Raw genomic sequence first — 21,566 nt, 5'->3', positions numbered from 1 at the left:
AATGGAGATAGCTCTAGGCCGCGATCGCGTCGCATGAAACAGCATCCAACTATTCAACCATTTATTGCTCAAGATGGCGCCCGCACAACCTGAGCTGAAGAAGGCAAGTCTTGGTCTTTTCCGTGTCGCATGCTCTTCAGCTTCGCCTTTAGCACTTCTCCCGGGCCGAAGCATTGCGATCTATTACTGCTGACCCATAGCTAACTTTTCTACACAGTACCTCGACAAGAGACTGTTTGTCCAGTTGAACGGCAGCCGAAAGGTCATCGGTATCCTCCGAGGCTACGATGTGAGCAATATTCGTGCGATTACATAAACAGAACTAATGGAACCAGGTCTTCCTAAACATTGTCCTCGACGAAGCGGTGGAGGAAAAGGATGGCGGAGAGAAGGAGAGAATTGGCATGGTTGTACGTTTTCCTGACGCACTCTCGGAGCATAAAAGACAAGATACTAACATTCTGACAGGTCATCCGTGGTAACTCGGTAGTAATGCTCGAGGCTCTCGAAAGAATTGGCGGCGATGACCGACGTGGAGACCGATAATCCTGAAGAATGGTGGAAACACTGAAAGAGACGACGGAAATTATGTGATCTTTATTGGCGTTGAGGTCGAAAATGATACAAGTCCTTGAGGGCAGTTTGTTTGGGTCACATCTTACTAGATATCAAGAGAGGAAGGATATCCTTGAATTGTTACACCATGTCCAGCCAAACACTGCACTGCACTGCACTACACTACCTTACTCCTTCTTCTCCCAGGCCTTCTCGTCATAGGAGTCCATCAACTGGCCAGCATAGGCCTTCTGCCAACCCTTGATACCTCCAATCAGAATTTCAGCCTTGATCTCTGTCTCTTCAACTTCATCGAGGTAGTCCTGCATCCAACCAGCACATCGTGGGCCTCGACCATTGCTGCTTCCTGGGTAATGATGAGTACTAGACCGATTCAGCTAATTAGGCGATGACTTACCGCAATAAAAGATGATTCTCTTGATGCCTGCCTGTTTGACAAGTTGGTAGATCTGAGGACGGGTCTGGTATAACGTATGAGCAGGGAGATTAATGGATGTAGCGACAGTGCCGCCCTCCCAGTCTGTCCTTCGAACATCAACTAGCAAGAAGTCCCTGTGGGCATTCTTTCCAGAAGCTGCGTTCACCTCGATAAGCTTTGCCACAATTGAAGGGTCTGTTCGAGGGCATTCGGCCTTAGGCTCAGGGAACTCCTCCCACCATTGCTTCTGCGGGGTGTCCTGCGGGGCGTCTTCTCCCATGATGTGACTTTTTGAAGAGAAGAGAGTAAAGTTTCGTAAATAAGTTTTGAGATGTCTATAGCAATTATATTGAACCAGGACTCGGGAATGATTGTGTACCTAGTGGAGGTTGGGGGTCAGGAGGACTTGAACTTTATATCGTGGCAAGGCGATGATGACGGGATGCAAGCAAACCCGGAACTTTTACCCCGGATTAAGGTTGTACGACAACATCACGGGTCAGATTACAAACCCTTTCCACACACTCAACAGTAATTCTGAAGAAATGGTTATTGATTCCGTAGATAGACTATAAAACTTTGGTCTTGATACGATGACATATACTTTCGAAAAGGGCGATTCTTTCGTTTAAGGCTATGCAGAAGCAATACCTTTGGCAAAGCGGATACCTACTCATCAAATATCCACAGCATGATTCATACATCTTTGACATGAAGAGATGATGGATGATAGAAATTTACAAATGGGCGCTCCTTGTATACATAGAAATGTGTATTTAATTTTCCAGAACATTGGTATCTAATTGTGTACATTTGTCAATTATATTATTCTTTAGGGTAAGCCCTGTAGCTCACCAAACTTCACACCAGTGCTGCCTTGGGGTGAAAGGGGAGGCAGCATTCAGTGATTGATGTTAAATGAATTCAATTTAATAACGCTATGCATGCTTTTAAATATCTGTAATCATGGGTCGAATGACTTCTCCTCCACAGCAATCTTTGACTCTAGAGCAATATCACCAGCAGATCTTCCAATCATAAACTTGTAATCACCGCCCTTAACCACCCACTTCTTTGCCGACTCATCAAAGAAAGCAAAGTCACGAGCACGAACTGGTATCTCAACCTTTGTGCTCTCGCCAGGCTTCAGTGTCACCTTCTCAAAGGCAGCCAGTTGCTTCAGAGGATCACCCTTAACAGTCTCAGCGGCTCCTACGTAGACTTGCACGGCGATGGCGCCGACGACCTTGCCCGTGTTGGAAACCTTCACGCTGACAGCGTAGTCACCGCTAGACTCCCAAACCTCCAGATCGGAGTAGTCGAATGAAGTGTACGAGAGACCGAAACCGAATGGGAAGTTGACCTTGTCGGCGGAAAGGCAATCGAAGTAGCGGTAGCCGATGAAGACACCCTCGCCGTATGTCACCCTCAGTCTGCCGTCAACGTGCTTTCCGGGGAAGTTGCCATATGCAGGGCAGTCCTCGAGCTTCTTGGGGAATGTGCAGGTAAGGTGGCCTTCAGGGGTTTGGGCACCTGTCAGCACATCTGCGATGGAATTACCAGCTTCCTGACCAGGGAACCACGTCTGAACAAGACCCTGGATCTTTTCCAACCAGGGCATAGCAATGGCGACACCAGTCGAGTTGACGACGATGGTGTTTGAGTTAGCCTCAGCGACCTTGGCGATCAAGCGGTCCTGGCTACCATCCTTGGGCAGGTTAAAGCTGACTTGGTCCTGGCCCTCAGTCTCCCAGAACGGCTCGTGACCAGTGAAGATAATGGCATAGTCGGCGTCCTTGGCAACGTCGACAGCTTCCGAGAGGAGATCACGGTCATGCTCCGCCTCAGACATGTATCCTACTCGCAGACCACATCGTCCCTCCAAGATACCAAGGTCAAGATCCTCTCCATCCTTAGCAGCAGGGGGTGAAGTGTGCATGGCGAGTTTGTATTTGCGTCCCGCCTCCAAGGAGACCTTAAACTCGGGAGGGTTATCACCACCGAATAGGAAACCCATCGCATCCTTGGAGTTCTCCTTCTGCTCGAAGACGACCTTGCCATCGATGATAAACTTGCTGGGTCCTAGACCAGAGGCGGTAAAGTAGTACTTGGCGGTTTCCTGGGCTGTGAAGGTACCCTCGAGGGTGACATCCTTGTTGCTGAAACCAAAGCTGCTCAGAACGGACACTTCAGAGTCGGGGTGAGCAGGTCGGACTTCGACAGGCTCAGGGTTGCCAGGCTCGAAGATCTTGAAAGTAAAACCGGGGTTGCCGTCCAGGTCGACAACGTTCTTGGCGATAGGGGGAAGCATACGGAATGTGTGAGCTCCTATTGCACTGTCAGTTATCGTTCCCTAAAATATCGCTTCTGGATAAGCTTACCCTTAGCATAGGAGAACTCTGCACTGTCACCGAGAGCTTCGTGAAGAGCATCCCAAGGGGTGACCTTGTAGTGAGTGTTGACAGACGCACTGCCGCCACCATGAGCAAGGCCGATTTTGGCGTGGCCTAGTAAGGCAATCTTTTTGCCCTTGACCTTGTCCTTCGACAAAGGAAGGACATTGTCTTGGTTCTTCAGCAGAACGATACCCTTGGAACCAGCTTCTCGAATAAGAGCTTGGTGCTTGGGGTTATTGATGGCCTTCTCGTCAGGAATGCTGGGGTCTTTGAAGCAGTTGAGACGCTCGAGGAACTTGAGCACACGCTTTGCACGCTCGTTTATGGTCTCCTCAGAAGTCTTGCCAGCCTTGATAGCCGCGATGACATCCTCGGTCTTCCTCCAACGGGTAGGACCAGGCATTTCGAGATCCAGACCAGCTTCGAGAGACTCGGCGGTAGAGTTGACACCACCCCAGTCGCTCATAACGAGACCATCCCACCCCCAGTCGCCTCGGAGGACTTTCTTGAGCAAGAACTCGTTGGAGTCAGCATGGTGTCCGTTGACCTGGTTGTAAGAAGTCATGACGGCCCAGGGGTTGGCCTCCTTGATTGTGATCTCAAATGGTCGGAGGTAAAGTTCTCGCAAGGCCCTCTCGCTGATGGTTTCATCGACAGTCAAGCGCTCAGTCTCCTGCTCGTTAGCAGCAAAGTGCTTAATGGTAGCTGAGACACCCTTGTCCTGGAGACCCTCCACAACTCTGGCGGCCATCTTGCCAGTCAGGAAAGGATCCTCTGAGAACGACTCAAAGTTGCGACCGCCGAGGGGATGACGGTGAAGGCACATGGTAGGTGCAAGGAGACACCGGGCACCTTTGGAGTGTGTTTCCTCGGCGAGGGCGGTGCCGATCCTCTTGGCAAGGTTGACATCGAAGGTTGATGCCATCAAACAAGCGGCAGGGAAGCAAGCAGCTGATGTACCACCAGCAAAGGCAGCTCCTCGAGCGCCATTGGGACCATCTGAGACCTTGACATTAGGAACGCCCTTGGAGGAAATGGGGACTGTCTCCCAAAGGTCCTTTCCAGCGAGGAGTGAGATCTGTGAGTGAAGTGATTAGTTGGTTGAATGAGGATATGTGAATGATGGGATGTAAGTAAAACATACCTTCTCCTCAAGAGTGAGGGAAGAGAGGATGGACTGGATATCAACAGAGGCCATGCTGATAATGAGAAGTCAATTGACTGAAGAGGAGTGAAGGAGAGTCACATCTTGTGAAACGAGGACAAGGCAGCTCTTTAATAGCACAACAGCCAACCCCTCAACGCCATGACGACTTCCCCAGGATAGTGAACTCGCAAGTACTTGACCCGAGTGATCCGTTATTCAACCGAAGGATGGCACTCATGTGGCCATTGAGTACCCGCTTTACGTGCATCTACGTAGGACGCGGTGTTGTGCCATTGGATCTCGGACAAGGTGGTTCCTTGGTTTAGTGGTGAGTCTATCGATGCTAGTGGCACCGATCCGAGGCTCTTCCGATGTTCAGACGGGGCTTTCCCAGTGAATAGCCTTGAAAGTCTCGGGATGGTTTAGTGGAGGATGTCCTTTTCTCGTAGTTATGTAAATTGAGTTCTGGAGCCGGTTGATTAGCCGTTAGCTGTTTGTCTAAGCTGGAAATGACTTTGGGCTGCACTCTAAAGTTGTGTCTTGCGCACAGAAGTACAATACAAGGTGAGGCCAGTGAGTGTCACGCATCGGCTAAATAGAAGTGTCCCGTCCTTCCAGAGCTTCAGTGGAGAACGTCGGCTCCTCGCTCCTAAGTTCCGGGGAGGGTCACTTATGATTAATAAGAACAGAAGAACACTTGCATGTAACGTTATCATATGGTTAGGTATGGAAACAAACATCTCAGAGTCTGTCAAAACTTAGTATAAACCTCGGAAAATTACCGTAGTTAAGTTTAGTTACGTATTTCAGTCTGTGGTCGTGTTACAAGGCCTCAACCTGGCCTGTGTCTTGTTGGACTCCCCCCAACTGGAGTATCACCTGGGGCCCCTGAACGATCGCCATTGACAGCTGCAAAGTTTGAGCACTAAAGGAATAGCGCCATTAGATGTACATCGCAGCACTATGAAGCAACAAGAGACTCAAATTGTCCGGTATGTAAAGACACCAACAAGTCCCTTATTCATACCTGAAGAGGAAACAAAGGAGGCTATTGACGTTTCTTATTCACAACCCTTGCTTCATCCCTTGGTAAAACAAACAAATATGCCCCTTGAAACCTTGAGCCGAGGATTATGCGCCTCAGAGAAAAGAACAGGTCAAACAAACTCAAAACATGTGAGTCTGCGTCTAGTTACTCCAACTCAACTTAACTTACCTAACTAGAACAGTGACGCAAACAAAAATAGCACACGCCAAAGACACAACCACACACACATTGACCTCCATGTAATCGTGTCCTCTCCCGCGATGCCATTGTCGACAAAACAGCAATTATAGGGAAACCAGGTAGTTACGGTCTGAACATGAGCGCCCATTCAGAGGTGCTCCGAGGTATTACACATCATGATTTTCAGTTGAGCCCCCTTTACTGACAATTTTAGGGGAGTCGTGGGCTTCAATTCCAACAGATCTGATTCTCGCCGAGTTGGAGCGTCGCAAAGATGATGGCGAGAAACCAGAATGCGGTTCGAGAACAAAGGGCTCTTATGATACTTCGGCGCATGTATTTGCACTGATACTTATCTTGACACTCAGCACGTTAGGTTGGTCTGGCCAATTGGGAGCTTTGACACGGTATTGATATCTTTCCAGCATGCGCATTTCCTCTTTTCTCGCGACGAACGATGCGCGGCCGAGGCCAAAAAACCGTGATATTCTACTGCCAGCACATTGGAACCGGTGTCCTTCTGGCAACGGCCTTCGTCCACCTCCTTCCGACCGCTTTCGAGTCCATGACCGACCCATGCCTCCCCGATTTCTTTAGCAAAGGATATACGCCGTTTCCAGGTTTTGTGGCTATGATTTCTGCTATCATTGTTGTCGGCATCGAATCGTACCTTACGGCCCGAGGAGCTGGTCACTCTCACTCTCATAATCATGGATACTTTGACTCGGACGACGAACATGAGAGTGAGCTGCCCATGATGGACGCAGCTGGACTGTCTGAAAGGAGGCACGGACCGCGACCCCCGGATATTCATCTTGAGAACATGGAGACTCAGGGGCTAGTTGCTGGCGTATCGCCTCTCCCTGGATCTTCACCTCTGGTGGGACAGGAGGGTAAGAAGCTTAACGATGATTTCAACGATGACGACTCGGATCTTGATTTGGACATGGAGGAGCTCGAACCAGCTGGATCAAGTAGTACGAGACACCGACATGGACCTTATGCGTCGCTCAAGCCTGAGGGAGTTGGGGCTGAGGAGGAGCCTATGACACCCATGACCCCGATGTCTCCCGGACCACAGAACCCCGAGGAGCAACAAAGGAAGCTACTGCAGTGCCTTTTGCTTGAGGCCGGAATTCTCTTTCACAGTGTCTTCATCGGTATGGCCATCTCCGTCGCTACTGGCCCTGCCTTTGTGGTCTTCCTTGTCGCTATCAGCTTCCACCAAACCTTCGAAGGCCTCGCCCTTGGCAGTCGTATCGCCGCAATCCAGTTCCCCCGCAAATCTCTCCGTCCATGGCTCATGGTTCTCGCCTACGGAACCACAACACCAATCGGCCAAGCAATTGGTCTTATCGTGCATCGCATGTACGACCCCAAGAGCGCAGGAGGTCTGCTCGTGGTTGGCTTCATGAACGCCGTGTCATCAGGGCTACTGCTGTATGCTGGTCTTGTGCAACTGTTGGCGGAGGACTTTTTGACGGAGAAGAGTTACAAGATTTTGAAGGGTAAGAGGAGGTTACAGGCCTATATGGCTGTTTGTGCCGGTGCGCTCTTGATGGCCGCCGTTGGAGCATTTGCCTAAGGGGGAGTTACGGGACAATCTAAAAGAACTGATGTACATAGAATGTAAAATTGGCGGCATCTTGTCAATGGCGTCTTTCAGGGTCGGCAATGGAGTTTTGAATGTAACGCGAAGCGATACAGTTATTGATAATGTTAGTCGTATTTCGTATGCCGACTTGTACTATTCAGAGTGATACTACTTCGTACAAATACTACACGGTAAGGTATGTATAGCTACACACTCACGTTCATTGACGCCATGATATCTTCTTTCCGAGGACTTGCATCATGAACAACCCCAGCCGGCCCCACATCAAAAGTCCGAACTCCCGGGGTCCGGCCTTCGAAATGGTCCGTCTGCTACCCCCTTGTCCCCTTTGCTCCAGGGTCTTGCGTGTTTCACCCAGTTATAAATCTCCTTTTAATCAGCTCCTACCCACACCCGCATGAGCTCCCATGACATGACGAGCTATCGAACCATCAAGAAGTGAGCCCAGAAGCTGAATCTTGAGTGGCTGTCTCACTCTCAAGTCGGACAAACGTGTCCCTCGTTGTACCTGTTCTGACGCATTTATCTCCCCTCCCTCTCCTCTCTTCTTGTGTCCATCATGCCTGGCCAACGTTTCGTCCTCTTTATTGTAGCTCAGGCTTTTTTTGCTGGACTTGCTGTGTTTCTCGCTTATTCGCCGTATCTTAATATGTCCGTCTCACCGACTGGTAGCCAGCCATGGGCTGATGGACCTATGAAGCTGGTGACAACACCACAGTATGAGACTAAGAAGGTTAGTCAATTGAACTCGGGTGTTTTGAGGTGTAATTGGCAATACTGACTTGTTCAATCTGGTAGACCGATCTCTTCACAACTGGCGCAACCCACATGGCGCTTTTGCACAATGCCATCATTCGTGGCTTCAATTCCATCTACCTCCAAGCTCCTCATGTGAAGGACGCCGACAAGGCCGACTTCATTGGATATTCTCAGACTTGGTTCAAGTTCGTCAAATCGCACCACGATGATGAAGAGGACAACCTCTTTCCCAAGGTCCAAGAGCTTCTCGGCGACGAGCCAGTTTGGGACGAGACCCATCATGAGCACGGTAAGAACTGTAATCTTCAATTTGTACTTTGTCACTAACACCGAGACCTCAGAGTCATTTCTTGCACCCCTCGCCGAGTTCAACACATACCTCTCTAACCTCGCTTCAGCCAATGATCTCGACGGCGCTCAAGTCATCAAGCTCATGGATGCCTTCAAGGAGCCCTTCGAGCATCACTTCCACAGCGAAATCTCCACCATCGCCGCTCTCTCGAACCACCCCAAGGCTCCCAAGGAAGACACCCCTGAAGGTGCTGCCGCCGGCCTGACCTTCAAGACATGGGGCAAGAAGACAGTCACAAAGGCCGGCGTGCTCGATGTCGTGCCTTTCTTCCTCCTGAACTTGGATCGAACCGCCGAGGAGGGTATGTGGGCTAACTGGCCCCCAATGCCTGCGCCTATCTCTTGGGGTCTGACAAATATCGCGGGTTCGTGGTACGGAAAGTGGTGGAAGTTTTCGAGCTGTGATTCGCAGGGCAAGCCGCAGGAGCTCTATGCTCTTCGGGGTCTGAAGCAGTGATTGGGAAGTCGGGTTCTTTCAGTCGGACTTGGATGAAAGGTTGCGTGCGTTCTTCTTTGGCGTTGTTTGGTAAGTGAAAGGATGAAAACTGTAGCTTTGTTAGTCGAAGAAATTCAACGGATCAGTGTGCCAATAGTCTTCACTGTTACCCTTGTCCCGACGGTGAATTCCTTCCGCATTTCAGATTTGTTTTTTTTGGTATAGGTCCGTAGAAAGGGGCAAACGGCGTTTTCTTTGAAGTTGTGAATTCATATTGTAACGTCGTGGTCACACTACATCGGGTAGCAGAATGAGTAAAGACTTGACTCGCAAACATGTCAGTGTCTCATAAGTCATATTGCAGAAACGACTTTTGAAAGAAACTATACATGACTCCGAGCCTTCTGATGAGTTGTAGAATGGCGATAAAGTCTCGGTTTCAACATAGCGACAATTCTTGTTCCTCGTCTCATCACTCTTGTAGACATCAACCAGAATCTTGAGGACGATATCAGCGAAGAATCAGACTCATAGACCACATCAAATCAGCGAACCTCGTCACCACCATCACATCACCAACATGGCTTGTTCCATTTCTTCGCTTCGAAGCCAGAAGGACAGCGGCAGTAAAGGTCCAAGCACGAGCTCGGATTCAAAAGTCTCCTCGACCTGTGGCAGGGACTCAGGCACGAGGTCCGCGAACTCTGACACCGTCGAGCTTCAAGACAACAAGTTCGACGTATGCTGGCAGTAGTACCGATAGTACCACGGTCCAAGTCGACTTTGACCATGCGGTGAGGCCTCACCTCCCCAATCGCCCTTTTCTCCACGAATGGTCGAAGAGCATCAACGCCGACCCGAGGACGATGAGTTGTCGAGCTGCACTCATGGACTCCGCAATCCACGTGCTCTCTACATGGAGTAAGTCGCGGAGACTGGCCCTGGTTTGTTTCTTGTTGCTGACTCCTTTAAGCTCACTCCATAGAATCCCTTCGATGGATGTGAAACAAAGAGGTGTAAGTGAAACTATTCAGCGGTTGAAACTCTTCCATTGGCAGAGCTTGTTGGACTTACATGAAGTACTGACAATCTCCAGTCTAGTGTAGACTCCATCCGCGCTGTCTGGGGTAGTCCAAAACGCCATTCGGAGCGTTTCCTAGAATTCCAGTCCAGCCGCGAAAGCGAAGAAGCCCCCGAGACTCGTTCTTCCAACTGTCCCAACGCCTTTAAGCGGTACACAGCCCAGAGTAGCACCCGTTCACCGAATTCGGATCGTGACTGAAGATCGTAGTGACGCTACCTCAAGTCCTCGACCGGCGGTACCAGACCTACTACAGCCTAATTCTGATTCAGGCGCGCTGCTCCGAGAGACGAGAGAGGGCTCAGGGACTGGCCCCTGGCTGGAAGCGCAGAACTTGACATGGGGTCGGCGTTCTGTATGGGACGAGCTTTGATTTCTTTGGACGATTATTCGACGCATACGGTTCGGGAGAAGGGCTTTTGGATTCCGTTAAGCTTAGGGATATATCGCGGGTATTGTGTCGACTGTTTAATTCTTGCTTAGGTAGGAGTTTTTGATTTCTGCGATAGATGGAGTTAGCAAGATTTCCAATTTCAGTATTGTGGGAGTCAACACAAGGTCCACGATCAAGACTATGTCTTCCTACATAGCTCTTGGGTCATAAATAGGTCGTGTGGATGTATCTGAGCCCGCGAGTAATAAGGTAATTCTGTCTTGTTATTGTAGGCCTGAACCTCAGTTGTCATGATTACCCCTGCGGTAGTATTCAGAATCCAAAATACTTGAAGGCCCACTGTGCACAGTGAGAGGTCTGGGTCTTCAGTGCTTTCAGGTTTCGAAGCCCCTGAAGGGGTTTGCAACTTAAAATAGCCGCTAGGCCGTGGCAGATCATAACCTTGGTCTAATAGTAACGCTTCTCATGACAGTGTATCTGAATATTCGATTGTTAACATTCAATCTTGGCGGTTATGCAACACTGAGTCAAAGAACAAGCGTCTATTTATAAGAATAGTGATCCGGTGGTTGTATTTGAACAGCTGTTGGCTGTTTATATGAGCTACCGCGGAAGAGAGTATAAAGTCCTTAGCCAAGGGACGCAAAACTTGATTCTTTCCAAGTCCAGATTCCTTATCGACTCTACACTTGCGTTCCAGCCGACGAAACAGATACCAACGTCTCTCTCAACTAGACCCCCCCCTCGGTCAGCCATCATGGGATGTTGCTTTAGCCACCCGGAACCGCCACTGCGAAGGCGGTCGAAATCGAAATCGAAATCGAAACCGAAGGGATATGTTGTACTTCCCAATGGGGCTCGTGTAAGACCCCGTCCTGACGGCTGCGAGCATAGTGATGGACATCGGCATCGGCATCGACACAGACATTGTCATGGACACAGGCATGGTCATCGTCATGGCCATAAACGTAGTCATCGTCGCCATCATCACAGGGAAGCAAGTCCATCTGGGACAACTCTTGTGCCGGACCAACGAGAGCCGGAAGCTAGCAATGAGCAATGATCAACGAACAACGAAAATGGTGTTTTATTATAGTTCCTAGCCGCTAATTGAAGCTATTGGCTCTCCCATGCTCATATCTCGTGATGTGGTATTTTCTCGTGCAGGTTCGACGGTTGGACCTTCCTTGTAAGCGATGTCCCGTTAAGACAAATAGTGGAGCTGCTCGCGTCATGGACAAGTCCGAAGTCCGTAGTCTGTGTCGTGGTTGGTCAGTAGAGGGGGGAGAAGTGCCAGGGTCTTGAACTTAGCTGATAGATACATGTTGTGTTGTCCCTTTGCGTGTTTTATACAAACTTCCAACTTCCAAACACAATCGTGATACTCGCAACCAACACAATGGCTTCCAACCGTCACGTCCTTGTGCTCGGAGGCAACGGAAAGATCAGCAGGCTTCTCACGGTCATCCTGCTGAAGAAGTCCTGGACTGTGACGAGTCTGATCCGTAACCCTGACCAGATCGATGACCTGAAGAAGATCTCGGAGGGCTTGCCAGGAGACCACAAGATCCTGGTTCATGATCTCATCAAAGTTGATAGTCAGGAGAAGGCCGCCGCCATTCTTGACGATGTGAAGCCGGACTCTGTTGTCTTCAGCGCCGGTGGGTTGGATCTTCACCCGGTAGCTGTGGGAAGTGTACGCTGATCACTAAACAGGCCCTGGAAGGGGAACTGATCAAGACACGGTAGAAGCGCTCTTACTGATCTTGAGTTGCTGTGTGTAACTGATGTGTTTCTAGATCATCCGCATCGATCGTGATGCTGCAATCTTCTTCATCAAGGCCTCGGTCGCCAACAAGTCCGTCAGTCATCATGTCCAGGTCTCGTACTTGGGCGCTCGACGCGAGCAAGCTCCCTGGTGGACTGCTGAGGACTGGGAAGGCTGGAAGAAGGTCAACTCAACTTTCCTGGGTCCCTACTATGAGCCCAAGACCGCCGCCGATGAAGCTCTCGTTACTGAAGCCAGGAAGAGAGACGGCTTGACCGCTGTATCTGTCCGCCCCGGTGGTCTCACCGACAAAGACGAAGGAGGAGTGCTCTTGGGCCAGACGAAGCAGGCCAGAGGCATGACCACTCGAGCGTCAACAGCCAGAGTCATGGCCTTGGTGTTGGAGAAGGAGGGTGTGAAGGGGCATTGGTTGGATGTTCTCGACGGCGAGGAAGATGCAGCGACTGCAGTCGATCGTTACGTCCAAGATGAGACGGAGTGTGCTGAAGGAGAGCCAGTCCTGAAGAACTAATCCTGTAATCGAGGATTATCGGTTATCACGACCTCCCAAGGCCAAGACGGCACTTGGTGGCATTCCTGTGCCCACCCCTACCCACCATGGCACGCGAGTCCCCCGTCCCTAAGGGGCCTAGTCAGGTACCCGGCCTCCCACGCTCCAGAGTCCCACTGTTTGTGCGGGCGGGTAGGGAATCACCTAGCAGTACGTGCGCTAGAATTCCCAAAAAGGGGAAAATAGCTTCATGGAACTACAGCATGGTTTTTTGATATTCACAACTCTGATATAAAAGATAGAACCATGAAACTCGATGCGAAGTTTGGCATTATAGGGATGCAACCTATCCAATTTTTTCAAAACGTGCATCGCAAAGTTGGGCTCAGGATCAGTGAGTGCGTAGTCGAGCTTCCCATACTCTCCCCTTTGATATCAGAAATAGAACTGCGGAACTGCTGCACCAGAAACTGATGGCCCTGAAGCTCGAAAGAGCCCGCTGAACTTGCAATCACTCGCTAAATCTTTTGGCTATAAAAACCCACCCTTTCTCCCCCGTAGACCTCTTTTCTCTTCTCCAGGTCAACATCGCATTCCGATTCGCGACACAAAAACGAAAACCTTCCGTTCCCAAACGTGAACCAAATTTGCTATTACAACTATACTTGCTACTCCCTAAGGTATGTCGCACTTCTCTTTGTGTTGTTACCCTTCGGGTCACTTCACTTCACGCTCCTTTGTCTCCCCTTCCAGCATCTCACATTTGCCCTCAGCATACCCTGTGTATCCCACCACTATCTTCACTATGGGAAAATTCGAGAAGCTCAAGTTCAAGCTTCGCAAGTTTAAAGCGAAGTTTAAGGTCCGCCGCCTCTTGGCGAAGAATGCCAAGGAGGACAAGAAGCACGAGAACCGATTGGCTCAGGTTCACCGTGTGTAAGTCCATCTCCAACTCTCTTCGACGTCTATCTACGACGAAACTAATCCATGTTTGCATAGTGAAGGGACTGAGCACCGGATCGAACGAGCTGTCGATGTCATGGTCGCCGCCAGACGTAGTGTCTACGGAGCTGAGATGCTCCCTCGCACCATGGACTTTGGTGTCACTCCCGAGGAGGCTAAGGCTCTCCACCAGAAGCAGAAAGCTTCTCAGAGCGCTGGTGGCATTTGGGATGGCAATGTTTCGAAGGACGACCCAACTGGCAAGGACGACGCCAACGTTGTCTAACTTAGCCTAACCCTACGACGACGACCACGATCTTACGAACTTTACGATAGTCACGACGATGAGCGGGTTTGAGGGTTATGATGGATCTCTATGGCTTTGAACAGGCACCGGTATTACAGTTGAAGCAGGTTTAACGAGGCTGTCTTTTCGAGACACACACAATATATCAACTGTATCCAATCTTGATCTTCTCTGACGTGAATGTCTTCATTTCTATATCTCTACACTCCCTAAAATCCTTTGAATCTGGCTCCTACTCTTGGGTCATAGTCTAGCGCGCTCGAAATCCAAAAGTGAGCAGTGTTGCCAGTCCTTTTCCCGTGGACACCCCAGTGCAGGAAGCCCACTCTAGGCGCGTTTTACTGGGAAAATCCATTCCTGTGCACTCTCCCTCCCATACTCTCGCCAAGTTCACTCCAAGGCACTCAAGAACAAACGCGTTGATCCCATAGTCACTGTTTATTTCACTAGTGGGCTCGTTTGGTGGAAGCTTAGGGCAGGGCAAACACTCGAGCATTGTGCAACCACGAATCGATATTTCACAAACCCGTCATGCACAGTAGACAGATAATATTCTATTGTTTACCACTAGTCCGTCTCCCAGGGTTACGAGCACTATGTAGAATCTGGTGGAAGAGTGTTGATGCCTCAGGGGGCGGGGCAATGGGATGGGAGTTGAATCGGCCGGCACGGAGTGTCAGGCTGCAGTGTCAAATGACGCCATCATTTACCACATGGTATACCTGACTACCTTACCGCGGCCACTAATGACGAGACATTGGTTGACGTTGTTGCGCGAAGCTCCAAGACGGTCTTGTGAGCCTGTGGTTACGAAATTATGTGGTGTTGAGGATGTTTGATCATATTCCTGCCCATCCTTCACAAGAGGAGCATGGACGGTCTTTACTGCATATATATCACACCATCTTAATACTGATTTATGTCTCTCGTTATGGATCTCAAGTTAATGGTGCAAATATCTAATCGTGCAACGACGACCATTCACAATTTCACCTGTCTCTCCACATCCACGAAAACGACAACGGACGTTGGAACAAAGTTACCTAACTGGCCTGCCCTTGTAACCATCTTTGACCCTAGCCTGATTTCATAAGAGTGTTATGTGAGTTGATAGACCCCGCAGCTGATGCTCAGATCACGCGCCTCACACGACCCTAGAGCAAGAAAGCATCAGACTTCAATATAGGTTATCAAAATAAACTCATCAAAATGCATCCTAAGCTTATCCTAAGCTTCCTGAGTTCATCCTAAGCTTTCATAAAGTTACCTAAGTCTTTTTATCACTTAGGATCGAGGTATCGTGTTTTCAATCCGCACTACTCACAAGCACAAATACAATCAAAATCTGAACCTCTTATTATATATACTATCAGCCCTTGAGCTAACCCGCAACACACATCCAAATAACCCCGTCTCCGACTCTCCTCTACCAGCTTGAAGCCAAGCAATTAGTGAGCCTCCTCCACCACCTTGTTGCCCAAATATTCACCTTATCATACGTTTCCCAGACATTACAGCAAGCGATACGACGCTGGAAAGCGCGCTGATAAGCATTTGGCTTGTCAGACCTGGTGTCTGGATTCCGCCCAAAGAGGAAAAAACCCAAGTAATGCCCGATGAAGATACAAATGATGATGTAGCCGTTGAAGGATACAGCCATTAGTATTATCAAGTAGTTAATGGCAAGCATGAGCGTGCGCAATAAAGTCGTGATCAAGGCATGTTCAACGCGGCGGGGAAAAAGGGGGAGAACGCGGTTGGCGGCGTTGATGCCGTTATTGACGCTGCCGTTATTGACACCGCCGTTGTTGACGCCGTCGTTGTTGCCAGCGTTGATACCAGCGCCTGCATCTTGTACATTGCTGGGGCCACTAGCGGAAGCAGGCCGAGAGGCCATGGGTTGAGCATGGGCAGATTGAGCACCAACGGATTGAGCACCAACGGATTGAGCATGGGCAGATTGAGCACCAACGGATTGACCATCAGCAGATTGAGCGGGACCGGGTTCAGCGGGACCGGGTTCAGCGGCAACAGGTTGAGCAGGATCGGGTTGAGCAGGATCGGGTTGAGCGGCAGCGGGTTGAAGGAGCGCAAGTTCAATACCAGCAAGGGGAACAAAGGATTCTTGAGGATTGCCGGCGTCTCTAGCCTGTTTGTGATGCTCCCATTCTGCGAAGACACGAGTTAGGAATTCAAATAGTATGGTCACCAAAACGACGCCGACGCAGGTGATGATGAATTTGACCGTGGAACCTATATACCACGCCTCGAAAATAAGGCAGGTACCAATATCGTTCCAGTTCCAAAGCATCTGGGAGGGGTGTCAGCTGTGTAATAATGAGAAGGGGACGGAATAACTTACGGTGTTGATCGAGCAGGATCTAAACTCCATATCGCTGGAGCTAGCGAGGGTGGTTGCGAAAGTTGGATCGTGATTCATGATTGTAATCATGTTACAAAGCTATAGCAAAGTGATGAAGTTTGTTTGATGATGTCTTTGTTGATCTTTTGATGAAAGTTTGATTGCTGAAGCAAGTGGGTGATGATGATGAAAGAAGAAGAAGAAGAAGAAGAAGAAGAAGAAGAAGAAGAAGAAGAAGAAGAAGAAGAAGAAGAAGAAGAAGAAGAAGAAGAAGAAGAAGAAGAAGAAGAAGAAGAAGAAGAAGAAGAAGAAGAAGAAGAAGAAGAAGAAGAAGAAGAAGAAGAAGAAGAAGAAGAAGAAGAAGAAGAAGAAGAAGAAGAAGAAGAAGAAGAAGAAGAAGAAGAAGAAGAAGAAGAAGAAGAAGAAGAAGAAGAAGAAGAAGAAGAAGAAGAAGAAGAAGAAGAAGAAGAAGAAGAAGAAGAAGAAGAAGAAGAAGAAGAAGAAGAAGAAGAAGAAGAAGAAGAAGAAGAAGAAGAAGAAGAAGAAGAAGAAGAAGAAGAAGAAGAAGAAGAAGAAGAAGAAGAAGAAGAAGAAGAAGAAGAAGAAGAAGAAGAAGAAGAAGAAGAAGAAGAAGAAGAAGAAGAAGAAGAAGAAGAAGAAGAAGAAGAAGAAGAAGAAGAAGAAGAAGAAGAAGAAGAAGAAGAAGAAGAAGAAGAAGAAGAAGAAGAAGAAGAAGAAGAAGAAGAAGAAGAAGAAGAAGAAGAAGAAGAAAGTCAAGGTCAAGATTCAAAAGGACGGTAACCGAGCTTCTTCAGGCCACTGCCTGGTAGGTACCTACCACAGTCATCGCTTCGCGCCTTCTACAAAACATGAACGAAGTGTTTTGGGGAGATGACGACGGGAGTCAGGAGAGAGGCAGCTTGGCATACCTACCTTAGTACCTTCCATGTAGAACTAAGGTAGGGTCAAGGATGGCCTCAGGAAGCAAGAAAATATAGGATCTTGATACAGGATGAACTTGCTAAAAGCCTAAAAGGTATCCTAAACTTACCTACCTACCTACTAAGGTATATGAAGTTACCTAAACTTATATAAAGTTACCTTACCTAAGCTTATATGAAGTTACCTAAAGTATTCTATCATTAGACTAGCCCCGGGTCTCTGTACTTTGGCTAGAGCTTTAGCCTTTGACTGTATGTCGACAATTGTGGCCGGCCAAGAGGCTGTCCTGGCTTCGACCACCGGTTTCTTTTTGATGGTATCTTCCAAATCTAAGACCAAGCGGGACTTCACGTCTCCTGTTTCTTCTAGCGGAGGCAAGAAAACTCAGGACCTTGCCCTTTAACAAAAATATCTAGGTAATTTAGTTAACTTAGCATGAGTCTAAGGGACTCTTTGCTAAGTTCATTTTGACGCATTGCATCTTGAGTCTTGAGTTTGCTTGCTCCCTGAGGTTCTTGTCCGTTCTTGTCTATCAGTTACTATCAAAGATGCAAGTAAGTCAAGATTGGAAATAGAATTGGCTGACAAATTATCTTGGCAAGGAAGTGGATGTCCCCCAATTTCGATTGGCGTTAACCCGTCGATCCTCAACATGGGGTTATCATACTAACCCAATTGAGACGCCCCCGTTCGAGTCTCGACCCAACTCGCAACTTTGATCAAATGCAACAGCTTTATTAATCACACTCCCATCTCCATCTCCATCCCCATCTCAATCTCCAGCAGCATCACGACTCACTGATACTGGACTGACTGCTCTTTCATCAAATCTCTACTACAGAGGCTCAGGGGTTCATCTCCACTCGCCATCATGTTTCGCCATCTCATGTCCTCAAAGGTGCGCTCCAACGCAGGCTGCTGGACCTGTCGTCTCCGTCGCAAGAAATGCGATGAGAAGCGTCCTGTCTGTGATGCGTGTGGCGCTCTCGAGATCAGTTGTTTCTTTGATGAGGAAAAGCCAGAATGGATGGACGGTGGACCAAAGCAGAAGGCCATGGCTGAGAAGATCAAGGCTCAGGTCAAGAAGCAGGCCAGCCAGCGTCGTGATCGCAAGTATATGGAGATGCTTGAAGCCGGTACTCGCAATGTCACACTACAGAATAAGGGCCAAAGCCAACAGCAGCCTCATGACGCTGCCATGTCCGCTGCATCCGACACGGATCCTCCTTCGGGCCATGAGTTTGGATCGACGCCTGCTTCTAGCAACACCAGCGGTGCCTCGCCCCCTGATATGCCATGGCACAGTCACTTCTCTGTCCCGACTGAAGATTCCAGCAGCTCAACTGGCGCCAGTACCGAGATTCACTTCATCATGATCTACCTCGACTACGTCTTCCCCTATCTCTTCCCCTTCTACCGTCCTCCCATCTTGGCAGGCGGTCGTGGCTGGGTACTCGACGTGCTACAAAGCAACAAGTCCGTTTGGCATACAGCTGTGTCCCTTACTTCGTACTTCTTCAGCATAGTCATGGCCAACGGCGCAGTCGAGCATCAGGAGTGCACAAACCGCATGGTTCATCAACTACAGTCTCAACTTGAGATGGGTTTGAGGGAACTGCAGCGTGAGATGACCGCCGTAAACCACAAGGTCTCCTGCGCTGGCGTCAGAGATCGCCTCCTTGTTCTACAAGCTATCCTACAAATGCTCATCTTTGAGGTTTCGACGAGTAACAAGGACCACTGGAAGATGCACCTCGATGCCGCTATTACCATGTTTCAACAGATCCTCCCGCAATCAGAGAAATGGGGCGAGACATTGGAGGCTCTCTACAGCTTCCGCTGGCCACCGCCAGAGATGGGTCTTCGAAGGCCCTTCAGCACTAATCAAGCTGCCCTTCGCTTCTTTACAGCTAATGTCCTCTACATCGATGTCATATCCAGCATTACACTCGAGCAGGCACCACGCCTTCAGAAGTACCAAGATAATATTATGCCCAGTTGCAAAACTTACACCAACCCCCGCGAAGTTCGGATCTCGGGCTCACTCTTCATGGAAGATTATGTTGGTCTCAACAACTGGGTCGTGCAGATCATTGGTGACATTGCGGCACTGGATGCTTGGAAGAAGGACCAGAAGAAAAAGAACTCGTTATCAATAAACGAATTGGTCCAGCGAGGCAAAATCATGGAAGACGCCATCAAGGGGGGGCTCAGTGTCATCGAAGCGCAGATTCAAGCATCGGGCCCCTTCTTCGATCCTGTGATAAGCGTTGTGGCAAACCCTACTCAAAATTACGGCTACGGTGTTGATACTAAACAAGCGCCTGGCCTCGCGGTCAATAACATGATCTGGCTCCAAGCAGCGCTCACATACCTTCACGTCGTTATATCCGGCTGGCAACCGTCTTGCCCAGAGATCCAAGCCTCCGTTTCCCGCATGACAGAACTCCTTACGACCCTTCCAACCGAGGTCTGCCTCCGAACTCTGGTGTGGCCCTTTTGTATTGCAGGTTGCCTTTCACCCCCTGAAGACGAGGATAAATACCGCGCAATGGTGGCGCGTCTGGGCCCGGTCAGTGTGTTCGGCACAATCAGAGAGGCACTTGAAATTATGGAGAAGGTGTGGTCGAGGCGAGATCAGATTGATGAGACTTGGGATGTGGCCAAGTGCCTTCGGATTCTGGGACATGAAGTTTTGCTGATTTGATACCCTTGGGAGGGAGTTTGTTGATTGTTTCAAGATATGAATATTGCTTTACCTCACTTTCTACTGTGAAAAGGATTTCTGTTGTTTCTGGAGGAACACATATGAATTGGCATTTCGTGTCTTCTTCCCAAGTGCAACCCCCTTACTACAATTCAAGAATACTTCATCTGAAGCGGCACCTAGCTTTTATACACAGTCTTGTCTTCAAACATTTTAGGTCTATCTGTCTCTTGTTCTTTCAGCAACAGTTATTCTGGCCAGGCCCCATAAACACAAGGTACGTTGGCACAGTGGTTCATGGAAACAATCCATGTGAACCCAAATCCCGATTTTATTCATTTTCTGATGATGAAGCCGATCTAACCAGTAGACATTACCCAGGTGTTCCAAACACTCATTTCCAATAATCGACAAGCAAAGCAAAGCGTCCAATCTATTATATTCCAAAAGCACGATTATCCCTGAACTCTTTTACCGCCGAAGAGTGTCTGTCTCTTCTCGAGCAGATCAAGATCCCACCAACCTTCTACTCGCTCTAGTAGAGTCTTGCGCTTCGACCAGACCCTCTCGAGAGGACTCTTCGGTCCACTATCGTTCATACGTCCCGGTGATACCGGAACTGGAGGCAAAGGAGGAAGATGTTGCAGAGGCTGTGGCACTTCCTTTCTCTTTACTCGGACAGGCGCCGTGGGGGGCGGGGGACACCACGGCTGGCGTGCGCTCTCAGCATCAGAAGAGTCGCTGTCGAACCGCTTCGCCATGGCCATGGTCCCCAGACTTCGCTCATGAGCCATCACATGCGGTCCTAGACTGATGCCCAGGGCGTTTACCTGCCCCTCACGGCCGCACCCTCAACCCTCGATATCCTTGGGAGCAGGGCGAGATGCGCCCTTTGTTCGCTTCCAGAGGCATCCGGAGGTGATGGCGGAGAAGGCGAACAGCACGCAGAGGGCAATGCTGAGGCCCCAGATGGACTTGATCTGGTAGCACGAAGCCTTATCAGGGTCGACCCAGGCGAAAGTGTTGCCACGGGAGTGGTATACGTTGTGGAAGAGGGAGTTGACAAAGTTGGCCGTGTTGCCGTCCGAGGGAAATTTGGGGCATGAGAGGTAGCTGACGGGCTTGCCAACAGTGCAGGCGACCACGATGCATGCAACGAGAAGCATGATATCGGCACCAGTCGAGAGGAGGAGAGGAAGCATGCCATCCCAGTAGAGGATGTAAGAGATGGCGATGTAAAGGGTCGAGATGCAGGCCTGTATCATATCGGTCAGTCACTCTTCGATCACAGACATATCCAAGCCAACTTACAACAACCAGTGTTCCAATCAAGGCAGAAGGCGCCGCATAATCAGCGTTGACCATCTCACCAATGAAATTGGCAGTCAATCCGATGATCGTGATCAGAGAGATAAACTCCATGGCTCGCATGGCAGTCCAGGTGTGCCCGAGGGCTCCGAGAGCAGGCTGCATCTTGGGCTTGAGGGTTCCAACAGATTCTGTGTCTAGAGAGAGACGAGGGCGCGACGAGCCAGCTGTGCGCAAAGGGAAGTTTTTGGCGTAGAAAGGGATGGAGGGGGGTGAGGAAGTTATTTTGTCTAAGTGAAGGGCCCGCCCAAAGATGAG

The 21,566-nt window shown here is 49.4% G+C and overlaps 12 protein-coding genes across 12 annotated transcripts; 8 read left to right on the top strand and 4 right to left on the bottom strand.

Annotated features, from left to right (window-relative positions):
• Positions 1–73: 73 nt before the first annotated feature.
• Positions 74–546, top strand: FSUBG_5486 (small nuclear ribonucleoprotein; the record flags this gene model as incomplete). The annotated part of the gene is made up of 4 exons (XM_036683587.1): positions 74–107; positions 201–289; positions 336–410; positions 469–546. 4 exons carry the CDS (start codon positions 74–76, stop codon positions 544–546), a joined length of 276 nt encoding a protein of 91 aa, XP_036538998.1.
• A 197-nt stretch (positions 547–743) lies between these two features.
• Positions 744–1,274, bottom strand: FSUBG_5485 (arsenate reductase (Arc2); the record flags this gene model as incomplete). Its single annotated transcript, XM_036683586.1, has 2 exons — positions 744–922; positions 974–1,274. The coding sequence occupies 2 exons, from the start codon at positions 1,272–1,274 to the stop codon at positions 744–746; spliced, it is 480 nt and encodes a 159-aa protein (XP_036538997.1).
• A 684-nt stretch (positions 1,275–1,958) lies between these two features.
• Positions 1,959–4,588, bottom strand: FSUBG_5484 (beta-glucosidase B; the record flags this gene model as incomplete). Its single annotated transcript, XM_036683585.1, has 3 exons — positions 1,959–3,322; positions 3,376–4,468; positions 4,535–4,588. 3 exons carry the CDS (start codon positions 4,586–4,588, stop codon positions 1,959–1,961), a joined length of 2,511 nt encoding a protein of 836 aa, XP_036538996.1.
• Positions 4,589–5,901: 1,313 nt separating this feature from the next.
• On the top strand, positions 5,902–7,350 carry FSUBG_5483 (zinc-regulated transporter 2; the record flags this gene model as incomplete). The annotated part of the gene is made up of 3 exons (XM_036683584.1): positions 5,902–5,929; positions 5,980–6,141; positions 6,191–7,350. 3 exons carry the CDS (start codon positions 5,902–5,904, stop codon positions 7,348–7,350), a joined length of 1,350 nt encoding a protein of 449 aa, XP_036538995.1.
• Positions 7,351–7,939: 589 nt separating this feature from the next.
• FSUBG_5482 (uncharacterized protein) lies at positions 7,940–8,947 on the top strand (the record flags this gene model as incomplete). Its single annotated transcript, XM_036683583.1, has 3 exons — positions 7,940–8,113; positions 8,179–8,428; positions 8,481–8,947. 3 exons carry the CDS (start codon positions 7,940–7,942, stop codon positions 8,945–8,947), a joined length of 891 nt encoding a protein of 296 aa, XP_036538994.1.
• A 559-nt stretch (positions 8,948–9,506) lies between these two features.
• FSUBG_5481 (uncharacterized protein) lies at positions 9,507–10,380 on the top strand (the record flags this gene model as incomplete). The annotated part of the gene is made up of 5 exons (XM_036683582.1): positions 9,507–9,665; positions 9,726–9,847; positions 9,912–9,942; positions 10,023–10,159; positions 10,218–10,380. 5 exons carry the CDS (start codon positions 9,507–9,509, stop codon positions 10,378–10,380), a joined length of 612 nt encoding a protein of 203 aa, XP_036538993.1.
• Positions 10,381–11,800: 1,420 nt separating this feature from the next.
• FSUBG_5480 (nad dependent epimerase dehydratase family) lies at positions 11,801–12,701 on the top strand (the record flags this gene model as incomplete). Its single annotated transcript, XM_036683581.1, has 2 exons — positions 11,801–12,097; positions 12,201–12,701. 2 exons carry the CDS (start codon positions 11,801–11,803, stop codon positions 12,699–12,701), a joined length of 798 nt encoding a protein of 265 aa, XP_036538992.1.
• A 784-nt stretch (positions 12,702–13,485) lies between these two features.
• Positions 13,486–13,908, top strand: FSUBG_5479 (mei2-like protein; the record flags this gene model as incomplete). The annotated part of the gene is made up of 2 exons (XM_036683579.1): positions 13,486–13,616; positions 13,680–13,908. 2 exons carry the CDS (start codon positions 13,486–13,488, stop codon positions 13,906–13,908), a joined length of 360 nt encoding a protein of 119 aa, XP_036538991.1.
• A 1,447-nt stretch (positions 13,909–15,355) lies between these two features.
• Positions 15,356–16,369, bottom strand: FSUBG_5478 (Ctr copper transporter; the record flags this gene model as incomplete). Its single annotated transcript, XM_036683578.1, has 2 exons — positions 15,356–16,240; positions 16,292–16,369. The coding sequence occupies 2 exons, from the start codon at positions 16,367–16,369 to the stop codon at positions 15,356–15,358; spliced, it is 963 nt and encodes a 320-aa protein (XP_036538990.1).
• A 34-nt stretch (positions 16,370–16,403) lies between these two features.
• On the top strand, positions 16,404–17,636 carry FSUBG_5477 (histone H5; the record flags this gene model as incomplete). The annotated part of the gene is made up of 4 exons (XM_036683577.1): positions 16,404–16,412; positions 16,485–17,117; positions 17,171–17,250; positions 17,438–17,636. The coding sequence occupies 4 exons, from the start codon at positions 16,404–16,406 to the stop codon at positions 17,634–17,636; spliced, it is 921 nt and encodes a 306-aa protein (XP_036538989.1).
• A 468-nt stretch (positions 17,637–18,104) lies between these two features.
• Positions 18,105–19,940, top strand: FSUBG_5476 (C6 transcription factor; the record flags this gene model as incomplete). Its single annotated transcript, XM_036683576.1, has 1 exon — positions 18,105–19,940. The coding sequence occupies one exon, from the start codon at positions 18,105–18,107 to the stop codon at positions 19,938–19,940; it is 1,836 nt and encodes a 611-aa protein (XP_036538988.1).
• Positions 19,941–20,395: 455 nt separating this feature from the next.
• FSUBG_5475 (membrane-associating domain protein) lies at positions 20,396–21,413 on the bottom strand (the record flags this gene model as incomplete). The annotated part of the gene is made up of 3 exons (XM_036683575.1): positions 20,396–20,745; positions 20,797–21,196; positions 21,252–21,413. The coding sequence occupies 3 exons, from the start codon at positions 21,411–21,413 to the stop codon at positions 20,396–20,398; spliced, it is 912 nt and encodes a 303-aa protein (XP_036538987.1).
• Between the last annotated feature and the right edge of the window lie 153 nt (positions 21,414–21,566).

The sequence above is a fragment of the Fusarium subglutinans genome (assembly GCF_013396075.1).
Source record: "Fusarium subglutinans strain NRRL 66333 chromosome Unknown NRRL66333_c0000054, whole genome shotgun sequence".
Classification (NCBI taxonomy): Eukaryota; Fungi; Ascomycota; class Sordariomycetes; order Hypocreales; family Nectriaceae; genus Fusarium; species Fusarium subglutinans.
Note: the sequence above shows the minus strand (reverse complement) of the source record. Positions and strands in the feature narration are given on the sequence as shown.